Source organism: Echinops telfairi, unplaced genomic scaffold (assembly GCF_000313985.2).
Source record: "Echinops telfairi isolate 266 unplaced genomic scaffold, ASM31398v2 ScPeMD7_1;HRSCAF=3_0, whole genome shotgun sequence".
In the NCBI taxonomy this organism is placed as follows: Eukaryota; Metazoa; Chordata; class Mammalia; order Afrosoricida; family Tenrecidae; genus Echinops; species Echinops telfairi.
Genome location: NW_022103896.1, coordinates 36463331 through 36476641, shown reverse-complemented (window position 1 = coordinate 36476641; position 13311 = coordinate 36463331). Strand labels below are relative to the sequence as shown.

The following is a 13311-nucleotide window of genomic DNA, read 5'->3' as shown; positions in this document are numbered from 1 at the left end:
GAGTTGTAGTCGCAGAACCCTCGGGGGCAGTTCCACCCTGTTCAGGAGGGTCACTCTGAGTCAGCATCGACTAGATGGTGGTGAGTCTTGAGTTTTTTGCCCAACAGGAAAATGATGTTTCCCCGCCCGGAAGCACCACCCCTCTGGGACCTGTTTCTCTGTTATCTCACTCTTCAATGTCTCTTAGTCTTAGCTACCAATGTCTCAAATTCCTCCGTAAGTTTCTAGAGCATTCTTGAGTGTTCATTCTCTGGTGTGTGTGTGTGTGTGTGTGTGTGTGTGTGTGTGTGTGTGTGTGTGTTTTAGATGGGGCTTGGACGCTCCAGTCCATTTCCATTGATGGCTCAGCAGCTGCTTCCAAAGATGCCAGGACAGTGGGACCTCCATGGCTTTCCCTACTAGAGACCCCGGCAGCTCTCCTCTGTAGCCCCTCTCAGAGCTCATTGTCCTCCCACATCACCCTTCGACCCACGCGGATCCCCCGGACTCTTCCTCCCTGTTCTGGAGGCAGCGGCATTGAGGTCACCGAACGTGGTTTCCTTTATAAGATGTCATGCCACCAGCTTAGTTTAAGTTTGAACACGATTCACTACAACCCTTGGTGCGCTTCTCTGTCCTCTGTGCTAAAGCGGCCCCTCTTCCGCCCTGCCTGGAGGGGCTCACTCATTCCTGAACGCACTGTGCCTCATCCTTGAGGACCAATCTCTATTTGCAGCTAAAACACTAGCGAGGTAGGGGCTCCGCTCTGTATCCTAGATTGAATCCTGAGACTGGGTTTCTGTACACTCACCCCTTTGTGGTGGACCTAAACCTTAATGAGGAATTCCTCTAAAAATTCCCACGAGAGGCACCATCTCCACCCTTAGACTCTGCCTTCTCTTTTCTTCTTTCATTTATCCCTGTGTGCTTTGAGTATGAGATTTTTGCTACCATAAACTTACGGATTCAATAATCAGCTCTTACTCTTTGAGGCTGGGGATCGCCAGCCTTCATGGTGAATTCCTTCTGAGGGTTGCAATGCCTTGTTTGGGTCCGACCCCTCAGAAAATCTCCCTATTTCCCAATTAATCTGACCCAGAGACCAGGGCACAGTTGAGAGCCTTTGGAGAGGAAGCCAGGGGCTTTCCGTCTGAGAGGGGAGCCCTGTTGTTCCCCTGGGGCTTGGGGCTCTAGCGCAGGTGGAAATAAGCTGGGCCCCTGTGCTTCCTCTCATGACAGTCTCTTCCCACCTGCAGTTCTCAGTGCCCTGTCACCCCCCAGCTGCAGAGGAAGGCTGCTTGTGCTCCATGCACACCAAATGCATCTCTGTTCTCTGGTTCCTCCTTGTTTCCTGAGACAGAGCTTGAGACTTGGTCACTTGCAGCCTGACATTTAAGTCAATTCTGTGCTAGGTGGAGCCTGGTATATCCTGATGGGGGACAGGCACTTTTTATAGAGAAATTTCTTTGGTGCAGTGGTTGAAGACTTGGCTGCTAACCTAAAGGTCAGCAGTTGGAGCCCACGAACTGCTCCCTGGGAGAAATATGTGGCAATTGTTTCTGTAAGGGTTATAACCTCAGAAACCCTATGGGGTTCAACCCTGTCCTAAAGGGGTGCTGTGAGTCACAATCGGCTTAACAACACTGCACAGCAGGTACTCTTTATAGAGAGAAAACAGTGTGGCCGGGACTTCATGTTCATGTAATCCTTGTAACATCTGTGGGGAGGTAGTATTACAGGCATTTTATAGAAGATTAAATGGACTTAGGGGCAAGATTTTGAGGTAGTAGGAAGTGGCAGAGCCAAGTCCTGTGGCCTGGGTCTGGAAGCCAAGTCAGCCAGCAGTCCTCAGAGTGGTCCTAGACCACCGGCAGCAGCTTTGGAAACGTGTCAGAAATGCAAATTCTTGGGCTCCACCACAGACCACGGAGTCAGAGACTCTAGAGTTGGGACCCCGCCACCTGAGCTTTAACAGCCCTATGGAGTGGAGGCCACCCTGCTCCCTACGGAGTGGCATTGTTCTCTGGGATCAATCTAAAGACCGACCTGCCTGAACACCACTTGAGAGTTACTGAAAGACAGGATGGTAGAAAAAGAAGGAAGGAGAAGAGATGGATTGGAAAGGAGTGAGTGAAGGGTAAATGGATCTTTGGAATAGGTCTAAAGCGAGGGAGAAAAGGCAAAGAACTCCCAGTAGGATTAGAGCAAGACCTGTGGACATTTGTCTTTGCACCTTGGTGGCATTTTTCAACGTGTTCGTGACTGTTCATCACCAGACTGAAGCACAGGCTCAGCTTACCTTAAACTGAAAGAACTCAAGAAAACATTCAAGCCTAGAATTCAAATCTTGAAACATTCTATGGGAAAACATTTAATGATGAAAGAAGTGTCAAGTGAAGATGGAAAGAATACACAGAGACACTGTACCAAAAAGAACTAGTCAACATTCCACTATTTCAGGAGGTAGCATATGAGCAAGAACCAATGATGCTGAAGGAAGAAGTTCAAGATGCACTGAAAGCATTAGCCCCAAACAAGGCTCCAGGGATTGATGGAATACCAATGAAAATGTTTCAACCAGCTGATGAAGCACTGGAAGCACACGCACCTGTCTATGCCAGGAAATTTGGAAGACAGCAAATTGACCAATTGACTGGAAGAGATACATATTTGTGCCCACTCCAAAAAAAGGTGGCTCAACAGAATGCTCAAAGCACAGAACAATATCATGGATGCCACATGCAAGTAAACCTTTGTTGAAGACCATCCAACAATGATTGCTGCCGTATATTAGCAGAGAGCTGCCAGAGGTTCAGGCCGGATCCAGAAAAGGACCTGTAACAAGGGATACCATTGTTGATGTCTTTGAGACAGATATATCTTGTCTCAAAGCAGAGAATGTCAGAAAGCTGTTACTTGTGTTTCGCTGACTATGCAAAGGCATTAACTGTGTGGATCATAATAAACAGTGGATAATCTTGGGAAGAATGGGCATTCTAGGACACTTTGTGGTGTTCATGCGGAATTTGTAGATGGCTTAAGAGGCAGTTGTGTGAATAGAACAAGGGAATGCCGCATAGTTTAAGACCAGGAAAGGTATGTGTCAGGGTGGTGTCCTCTCATATTTATTTGAGCTGTAGGCTGAGCAAATCACAGAGTAGCTGGAGTGTATGAAGAAGAAGGTGGCATCAGGACCAGAGGAAGGCTTATTAGCAACCTGTGACCTGCAGATGACACAACCTTGCTTGCTGGAAATGAGGAGGATGTTAAGCACTTGCTGAGGAAGACCAAGGATCGCAGCCTTCGGTATGAGTTACTACTCAACGTAAAGAAAACCCAAAGCCTCACAACTGGACAATAGGTACCATCATGAAAAATGGAGAAAAGATTGAAGGCGTCAAGGAGTTCATCTTGCTTAGACCTGCCATCAGTACTCATGGAAGTAGCAGTCAAGAGATCAAAAGATGTGCTGCATTAGATGAATCTGTGGCTGAAGACCTCCGTAGAGTATTAAACAGCAAGGATGTTGCCTTGAAAACTAAGGTGCGCCTGACCCAAACCATGGTCTTATCAATGGTTAAAGTTGGACATTGACTAAAGAAGCCCAAAGAAGAATTGGTGTGTTTGCATGGTGGTGCTGGTGAAGCAGTCACTGACTGCTGAACTGCTGGTCCAACCTGTCTGGGAAGAAGTATGACCAGAGTGCTCATCAGAGGCAAGGATGGCCAGACTTCATCTCCCCTACTTTGGATGCGTTGTCAGGCAGACCATGGGGAAAGGACACCCTGGTTGGTCACATGGAGGGGCAGTGAAAAAGAGGAAGGCCCTCAAGGAGATGGACTGGGACAGTGGCTGCACCACTGGGCTCAACCAGAGGCCCAGTGGTGAGGACTGGCCAGTGTCTCGTTCTGCTGTGTACAGGTCACTATGGGTCAGAACTGGCTTGATAGCACCCAATAACAACAATCAACGGAAGCTGATGGTGACCCTGAATATATAACTTAATACTGCTATGGGCCATGTGCTTTATTTTCTGGAACTTAGTTGTACATGCAGGTGAAGCTCAGCTGCAATAGGAAGAGGGATTTCAGAGCCAGGCAAGGCTGCTGCTCACATTCCTACGGGACTTCTACAAAGAGTCAAAGGGACTAGATTCTGTCAAATTGCGGTGGTTAAATGTCACTCTTGTGGCAACAGAAGGCTAGGAGAAATCCCAATCCTTTTACCCAGAACTCGTGAATTCACGGACAATCTCATGTGGGACGATGAGAGACCATCGACAGGCAGGATTTGAGTCTCAAGTTCAGAGTGGAGTTTGATGAATAAAATGTGGCTCCAGCAATTTCTCGGAGGCCATACAACTCAGTGAGGACCTGACCTAGGAGCAAAAGGAAAGCAAAGCCTGACCTATGAAGGTTTTTAAAGCAACTTTCTGAACCCACCCAATTTTAAGGCCCCGGTACAGCTGCAGACATTTCAGTAGGGGAAAGACTTAGGGAAAAGGAAGGCCCAAGCAAACACAATACAAGAAGTTGGACCTTGGGACTGAGCGGTTGCTCAGAGAGGCTGCATCAGCTTTAGAATATGGAGCAAGGAACCACCGTTGCCTTTCGATCTAGCTCCTAAATCCATCTCTTTCTGAGGACTGAACGATTCGTCCTGGGGCAATCAACTTTGGCAATGAATCCTAGACATGTCCTGCTCGGTGTCCGTGGGACTCGATTGTGAAGCACACAGTAGTTTCATGGCGGGTGCACAGGCTTCTCATCTTGTGTGAAATCAGTTGAACAAAAGAACCTGAACTCTTGGCCTATGTACACCCTTGGATTTTGCTTGTTCCAGATAATATTTTATGGTGTTCTCAGTGAAAGTTCACACAACACATTAGGCTCCCTGTTTCTGCACAAGTTGCTTGGTGACATGAGTTAACTCTTTCACAGTGTGTGATCATTTTCATTCATCGCATCCGGTTGTTCCCTTCGCATCACTCTCATTCCCTGCCCTCCTGTCTGCTCATCCGTGCTGTAAACGGTCTCATGTAAAGACCTTTTAGCTTTTTATTCTGAATTGGGTGAAAGGCTTACAGAGGAGGTCAGCTTTCCATTCAGCAACTTACACTTGGCACGCCGTTGATCGCAACCGCACAAGGGAATCTCCCTGAGCCTGCTTCTTCCTTGTGGCCTCTTCCTCTCCCATCTTCTTTCCTAACCCTTAGGAACCTTGTCCTTGAGTATACGCTGCCCTTGGAGTTTCAAAGGACTGTTTATGCTAGGTGTGCACGCCTCCCAAGCAGTATGGTTCCTCAGCGAGACCTATCTATTTTTTCTCAGCGAGACCGATCTATTTTTTGACTGGCAGCGCTGATGACCCTGCAGGCTATTAGCCGCAAGGTTGGGGGTTCAAACTTACCAGCCACTCGATAAGATAAAGCTCTCTGCTTCTGCAAAGACTGACAGTCTTGGGAACTCTAAGGAGCAGCTCCACTCTGTCCCATAAGTGTTGCTGGGAGTTGAGATCAGCACCGTGACAGTACACGCCCCCCTCCTTTTTTTAAGGTGTTGTTGTTGTATTATTTGGCTAAAAATTGAGTCACAGAAGTGAGTTCATTCTCAGACCTAGAAGGTGACGCAGGGCCTTAGTCTCTAGTTTCCACTGGTCTTATAGATAGCTTTTTAAATGAAGCCCATACCCATGGGTAATGCACTTAGTTCTGTGTGCCTGTTATTGCCATAGACAGAGACTTCAAGGGAAAGTTTCAATTTAAGGCTTGAGAAGTACTCGAGGGTGATCCTCTCAGGGAGTTCTCCATTCTCAATTGGTCCACGAGTCTGGACCTTTTTAAGAATATGAGTTCTGTCTCACATTTGCCCCCCATTGTATTCAGGCCCACCTGTCGGGGCCCTGATCAGAGCTGTCCCCATGGGAGATTCTTGAGAGACCCAGCGAAGGTTCAGGGTGCTCTGTGCTCCCCTCTTGCTCTTGGCGTTCCGCTCCCAAACTGGTCTGTCCGGAGCGGAGAGCGCAGTGAAGGGAGTTGGGGCTGGTTTCCCGCTGTCTTGTGAATGATGGCCTGACCAGCTAGGGAGACAGGGCTTGTCCTGGCTATGCCAGTGAGGCAGAGGCTTTCAGAGAGTCCAATCCCTCCTTTTCCTTTGCTATGACCAACAGGTGTCCTGTCACACCCAGAACAACACGGTGGCCATGACCTAGGCATCCTCGGGGCTGGGCCGGGCCTGGCAATGGAGTGGCCTGTCCACATGGTCCTCTGGCAGTGGTGCCCAAGCCGTTTGATCCTGATTGCCTTGGTGTCTCCTAGGACTGAGTGCTCTTTGATTACATTGTAAAGAGACCCTGAGTCAAGAGTCTTGGCTTGCAACCTTCACAGTATCGTTAAATCAATCATGTTGGGGCTTATCGTTGGAAATAATAGACGAAGAGTAATATGTATAGCATGACTTACTACGACCTCTCTCATCTCAAATATATATATGAGGATAAGTCAGAAAGTGTGAACTCGGGTTCCCGTTCATACATGTATAATTGCATTCCAAGCAGAACATGTGTAACATGCCTCTGCCATCAGTGGAGAACTGCGGAGAGTTTCTCTCAGCAATGCGCTCATCCCCATGTGTTAGGTGCTTTGAGGGGGAGGTGGGGGGGGGAGTCCGATCAAAACAATGGCTTTTGAGAGAATCTGCTGAGCCAGTTGAATTCAAAGCAGAGAGATCCATCGCTCAGAAGATCGCTGAGATGGGTGTTTAGTTTTGGTTCAATCTTTTTATTCCTGAGTGGGGTGGTGTTAATAGATTCTCCTAAAAGACAGAGGATGATCATGAAGACGCTTTCAAAAAGCTGAAAACCTATCGGTGAGAAAAAGACCTGGGTGGCTGTGCCAAATGCCCCCCTTTTTCCCACCACAACGCACATGCTCATTCTTTGAGGGTAGCAACGCTGTCCTATGAGAATTTTCTTTGGAAACTTAGACCATCCACCCAATCGCCCTGATAATGCTCCTTGAGGCTTCTTTTATTCCCCGGATTCCAAGAACACTTAATAGGAATATGATTTAAGTCCCTCGAGGATGTTAAAATTGTTCCGACACAGTGTAAATGAAAGACCACGGGATTCTTTGGGGGGGTGTGTGGGGGGGGGTGTTATTAGAGGGATGGAAACACCGTCTCTAAATGGAGGTTACGTGAGAAACAATAGCTTTGTGTTGTTTGACATCATCCAGTTGGTTTCGACTCACGGGAGCCCGTGCACAGCCGAATGAAATGCCGCCCAGATCCCCAACATCCTCACAAGCATCCTTAGTCCATTGTTGCAGCCACTGTCCACCTCCCTGAAGATCTTATTATGGTTTGCTGACCCTCCACTTTACGAAGCACGATGACCTTTACCCAGTCTCTCCTACTAAGTCAAAAGTACGTGAGACAAAATCTTGCCATTCTCAATTCCAAGGAGCTTTCTGATTTGTACTTGTTCCAACGCAGATGTGTTTGTTCTTTTGGCAGCCTGCGATACTTTCAAGATTCTTCTCCAAGATCATCATTTAAATCCATTGATTTGTCAGTCTTCCTCAGTCGTGGTCCAACACCTGTGCATATGAGACCATTGAAAACACTGTGGTCAAAGGGACAGCCTTGTTCCTCAACCTTAAAGGGATCTTCTGTAGACTGACCCATTATGATACAGTTTGCTCTCTTGACTGCTGCCTTTCTGAGCATGGACTGGGCATCCCGCTACACGACATGCTGGCAACTTCTGTCCTTTCTCCCTTTAACATGATGCTGCCTGGTGGTCCAGTTAGGAGGATTTTTGTTTTCTTTAGTTTGAGTCATAATCCACACTGAAGATTGCAGTCTTTGATCTGCATCAGCAAGTAACAATAGCTTCACATTTTGATATCTTTGCTTAATAAAGGAGTCTAAGATTTTGTACCACTGCTTTACAACTTATCCTCATCTATACACTCATATAGCTTCACACAAAATGACTAAAATGTTAACATTCTTTCAATTCTGGGTATTTTTACAATAGCTTATGCTTACCTGTACTTTCTGAGTTGCTTTTTTTTTTTTACATTGACCTTTGCAACGTGCGGAACCACAAGAAGTGCATGACTAACCAAACTTCAGCATAGAAAGTAAGAATTGAAAATACATCTCAAAATAATCACTTAACCATAGAAAGAATCCAGACTCCTAAGATTAGAAGAGGTTCTATAAATCAGAGACGCAAGGCCATTTGTCAGGAGTGACTCTGGGAACCCGACTAGCTCCTTTTAAAATGGTTTAAGTGACATAAAAAGATCGTTTAGAGTATTAGAATGACTGGGGATAAGGCAAGTCGAAAGAAACCAGACAACACAGAGCTCATGCCAGGAACCAGTGGCCCAACAAGGGCTTTGATCTCAAGGACTCAGTCTCTCTGATGGTGAAGACCTTAATCCTGGCCTGAGACAGGCTTGGATGGCAATCTAAGCTTGGCCATTCACCACCGCTACCAATTCCTCATCTGTAAAATGGGGATGATTATATGTACATCATTAAGGGGATTGTATGAAATAATACTTCCAACATGCTTAGTGGTGCTATACAAGCACATTGAGGGAGTAAAAAGAAAATAACCTTAGAACGACTGAAGGCACCCGGTGAGGCAGTCGTGAAGCACATAGCTTGCTAACTGTGAGGTTGGTGGTTTGAATTCCATAGGAGAAAGACGCGGCAGTCTGCGTACATAAAGATTAAAAACTAAACCCAAGTCACTGTCAGCGAGTTGATTCCAACTCACTGGGACCCTAGAAGATAGACTAGAACCGCCCCCGTGGGCTTCTGAGGCTCTAGCTCTTGAGGGGAGGAGAAAGCTGTATCTTTCCTCCCCGATGCACCTGGTAGGTTTGAACTGATGCCCTTGGGGTTAGCAGCCCAACACCATCCCGTGCCACCAGAACTCCACACAAAGATTGTCGGCTGGGAAACTCCGAGGACCACTTCTCCTTCGTCTGGTAGAGTTGCTATGTGTTGCAATTGACTAAACAGTAACATTTTTTTTTGTTTTGCTTTATTTTTCTCGCTTCTATTGATTTCTGACCATGTACTGAATGTTATTCTAAATGCCTTTCTTGTATTAACTGCTTTACTCCTTCCTTCAAACAGCTCTTCGAGGTCGCTTGTTATCAGTACGATCTCAGTTTTGTAGAGGTGACAAAGCAAAAAGAGGTGAAGCAACTTGTCCTAGGTCGCAAAGCTGATCGGTGGCAGAGCTAAGATTTGAACCCAGAGTATTGAGCAACAAGTGCTGTGCTCTTAGACACTCCCTTTCAGCACCTTTTGGACACACAAGTAATCAATTCGTGTGAGCTGCTGGGATTTATGATCAATAGGCAAGATCCATGTGGCAGGAACGCTAGGTAGCAGCGAGGTAGCTTTGTCAGAACCAGGGGCTCGTGCTAGCTGTTCTAGGTGGGCAGGACTTGGTGTTGGATGATTATTATTACTATCATGTTAAAAAACAACCAAACCCTCATAACTAGAGTCATGATAAACGGTGGAAAGACAGAACGTATCAAGGATTTATTTGACTGGCTCCACGGTCAGTGCCCAGGGAAGCAGCCAGGGCATTTTCAATAGTCCCCCGTGCGTGTCCAAGCTGGCCGCGCGCGAGGAGAAGTGGAGAATGATCGACGCGCTCGGACCACGATGTCGGGGAAGACTATTGAAAAGTACCTCAGATTGCCAGAAGAACAAACAAATCTGTCTGGGAAGAAGGGTGCTCCTTAGAAGTGAGGCTGGTGAGATTTCATCTCTTAGATTAGGGACATGTTATCAGAACTCGTTACGGAGTAGAAAACCACGTCTTTCTCCCATGGAGTGGCTGATGGATTCAAACTGCTGACCTTGCGGTTAGCAGCACAATGCGGAACCACCGTGCCCCTTGGGCTCCAGCTTCATTGAAACAAAACCAGTGCTCCATTATGAGAGACAAGATAGAAGCTGTATTTTTCAGATGACAGTTTTGAGGTGAATGCACTGCAGGGCAGGAGGGGGTTCCCCATCCACTGAGGGGCAGGGTGTGCTCGGATTGGCTGTGTCTTCTAACTCCCGTAGTGTGAATCCTCTGACCGTGGTCACTTTCAGCACGAGTCACTGGCCGAGGCATTGGGAAGAGATGCGCACTATCAGCGACATCACTAGCGGGGTGCGGGAGCGCAGCCCACAGCTGGCAGTCCTGTCAGCGGAGGTGACATCAAAAATGATTGCTTATAAAATTTGTGCACAGCGTTTCAGCATAAATTGATCATTTTCAGCAAATCATCTCTGTTACTTAGTTATAATAATAAAAACATGTAAATCAATCCCAGCTTGCATGTATCATGGTACCTTCAAAGCTAAAAGTCTATGTTAATTTACTTTTTGAATCATCTAGTGTGCCCTGGCCTGAGCCAGCATTGTTACCTAATTACAATGGCGATTCGAATCAGTGCTTTTTGTTGTTGTTTTCTTGAATCCAGTGGGTTTTTTTGTCTGCACGTTCTAATAGCACACCTGATTGGTCATGGTTGCTGGTTGTATAAAATTTTCTGCTGTCTTAGCTATAATATTGTGCTCGTTAGTCTTTGTGAATCTCTATCAATAACTTTTTTTTGAGGCTGAAATAGTAATTAATGAAAAAGGAGAACAACAAAGTCTTTTGCTCAGTGACTAAGCGCGTTGCAAGTAAGGATATGGTAATTCAATGTAGAAAGATTTGACTATGTTGTTAGCACTCATGCGATCTAAGAAATATGAAATTTATGCAACTTAGAACCATGCTTATCATATATTATTAGATGATGCAAATTGACAATGAACCTTGCGAAGGATTCTGTAGGAGCCCTGGTGGTTATGCGTTGGGCTGCCAACTGCCAGGTGAGCAGATGGAAACGGCACCATCTGCTCCTAGGGAGACGACGGCTTTCTACTCCCATGATCACTTCCCATCTTGGAAGCTCGCAGGGGCAGTTCTGCCCTGTGCTATAGGGTCACTAGGAGTCTGAATCGACTCAGTGGCGGTGAGAAGGATTCTGTATTATCTGGTACAGGAGGAGGTTGGTCGGGGTGGGGTGTGACACCAGGAGTTACCACACGGGGTGGCCCTAACCTTAGTGATGCCACTGTGAACCATCAGCTTTTGCAAACTGATAAGACCCAGGTCCAACACACGACTGATGGGCCATTCCAAAGCCGACTACCACAGTCCCTCGCAGTGGACTGGGGTCCCGCTATGCGGTGCCAGCCCTCTCTACTCGGGAGCAGCCTCCCAGCTGCAGAGGAGGAGAAGCCTCAGGTCTGTTGGGCAGAGCCAGGCCCCATGCTCCTGTCATGCTGTTTGCTTCTGGGGTTTTAAGGCAGGGTCTCTGTGTGGTTGTTCAGGGAGGCACCGATTATGTGGACCCACAGGTGGGGGTTCTGAACCTGATGGCCCCCTTTAAAATGCAGCTTTTGAATTGTATCTATTAGTGGATCACTTTTTTTTTAAATGTGATGATCGCATGTCATAGTATCAATAACAGGGACCATGGCCACCACTAAGTGGACTTACAATATGCCAAGTACCAAAAAGCTAAATTCACTGCCAGCAAGTCTATTCCAACTCATGGCCACCTTGTAGGGCAGAGTAGAACTACCATTGTGGGTTTCTGAACCTGTAAATCTTTACCGCAGTGCAAAGCCTCATCTGTCTCCGGTGGAGCAGCTGCTGGTTTCAAACTGCTGACCTTGGGGTTAGCAGCCCAAAGCTAGCCCACTGTACTACCGGTGTCAAGTACAACCCATCACCATCATCTCATCTAATCCGCCCAATAGTCCTGTGATTAGATGCTAATATTTTCATTTTACAGATAAGGATATTGAGTCACTGAGAGGTTAAGGAACCTGCCCAAAGTTCCACAGCTAATAAGAGACGGAACTGGATTGAAATATGAGAAAGCATTACCCCCCAGCAGAGTTAGGTAGGGAAGGGACGTTAGGTAGGGAAGGGGGGAGGAAAGGAGTCTCATTTTTTTCTTTATTTACTTCCTTAAAGTTTGACTTCTCACAATGACTAGAGTTAACTTTTGCTATTTTGCTTTTAACGATAGAGATTAGAGTGTTGCCTCTTAAGATATGCCTGAGTTCTGAGCTGTTTCTGTCTACCCTCCACTCTCCCCGCCCACCCCTCCCTGCTTCCCCTCTAATTTCCAGAATAAGAAGAACCACCAATAGAATCCTGGCTTCCTCTTGCTGTAGCAGTAATGTTCTAGGAGCAGTGAACGTGTGCGGCTTTGAGCCTGATCAAGTGAAAGTTCGAGTCAAGGATGGCAAGGTGTGCGTGTCGGCGGAGCGGGAGAATAGGTACGACTGCCTGGGGTCGAAGAAGTACAGCTACATGAACATCTGCAAAGAGTTCAGCTTGCCCCCCTGCGTGGATGAGAAGGACGTTACATACTCCTACGGGCTGGGCAGCTGCGTCAAGATCGAGTCTCCTTGCTACCCTTGTGCTTCCCCCTGCAGCCCCTGCAACCCCTGCAACCCCTGCAACCCCTGCAGCCCCTGCAGCGCCTGCAGCCCCTGCAGCCCCTGCAGCCCGTGCGACCCCTGCAACCCGTGCTATCCCTGCGGAAGCCGCTTCTCCTGTAGGAAGATGATCTTGTAAGGTGTGCACCCCATGGACTTAATCTAGACATCAGTGGTATTTCAGGCAGGCGGCTCTTCTAGGATTTCTCCCCCTTCTAGGATTATTTCAGCCCCCATTGCCCTTGTTGTTCATGTACATAGGAAACTAAATACATAACTGAGCATCCATTGGTGTCTTGTGAGAATCCTTTGCTTCAACAACCCCAGGAGCCCTGCACCGTGGGTGGGCTTGGAGAGATGGCGCGAAAGGGAGCGGGAGATGACATAGGGAGGTCTGCTCCCTCCCATGTCACCCATCAGACCCAGCTCCCTCCAAATGCCAGGGGGGAAATATGGATAAGAAAGATATAGATACTATATTTAAATTTTATAATCTATTAAATCTAATACATGTCTGTATTATTATCATAGATTAAGGTATTATCATGTTGTGTATTAACATACCATTATTCATGAGTATACAATATATTATATAATTAAGATATATTTGTATAACGTATTTTATATGAATAGATGCTTATTTATTCAAATCTGAATATTATATTTAATATATTTATATTATAGTCAGTATCAACTTGATAGAAGTAATATGTAATATTATATAACACATATAGTATGCAATATATTATATCTAGCATATCATATTATATGGAACATCGCATAGTATATAAAATGT

At 46.5% G+C, this 13311-nt stretch overlaps 1 protein-coding gene across 1 annotated transcript in view; it reads left to right on the top strand.

The window, feature by feature from the left end:
* ODF1 (outer dense fiber of sperm tails 1) overlaps nt 1-12801 on the top strand; it is an 18189-nt gene extending 5388 nt beyond the window's left edge. The window contains exon 2 of the mRNA XM_004697451.2: nt 12204-12801. Within this exon, the coding sequence (XP_004697508.1) occupies nt 12204-12654 (451 nt within the window). The 3' untranslated portion in view covers nt 12655-12801. The remainder of the gene's footprint in view (nt 1-12203) is intronic.
* The last annotated feature ends 510 nt before the right edge of the window (nt 12802-13311 follow it).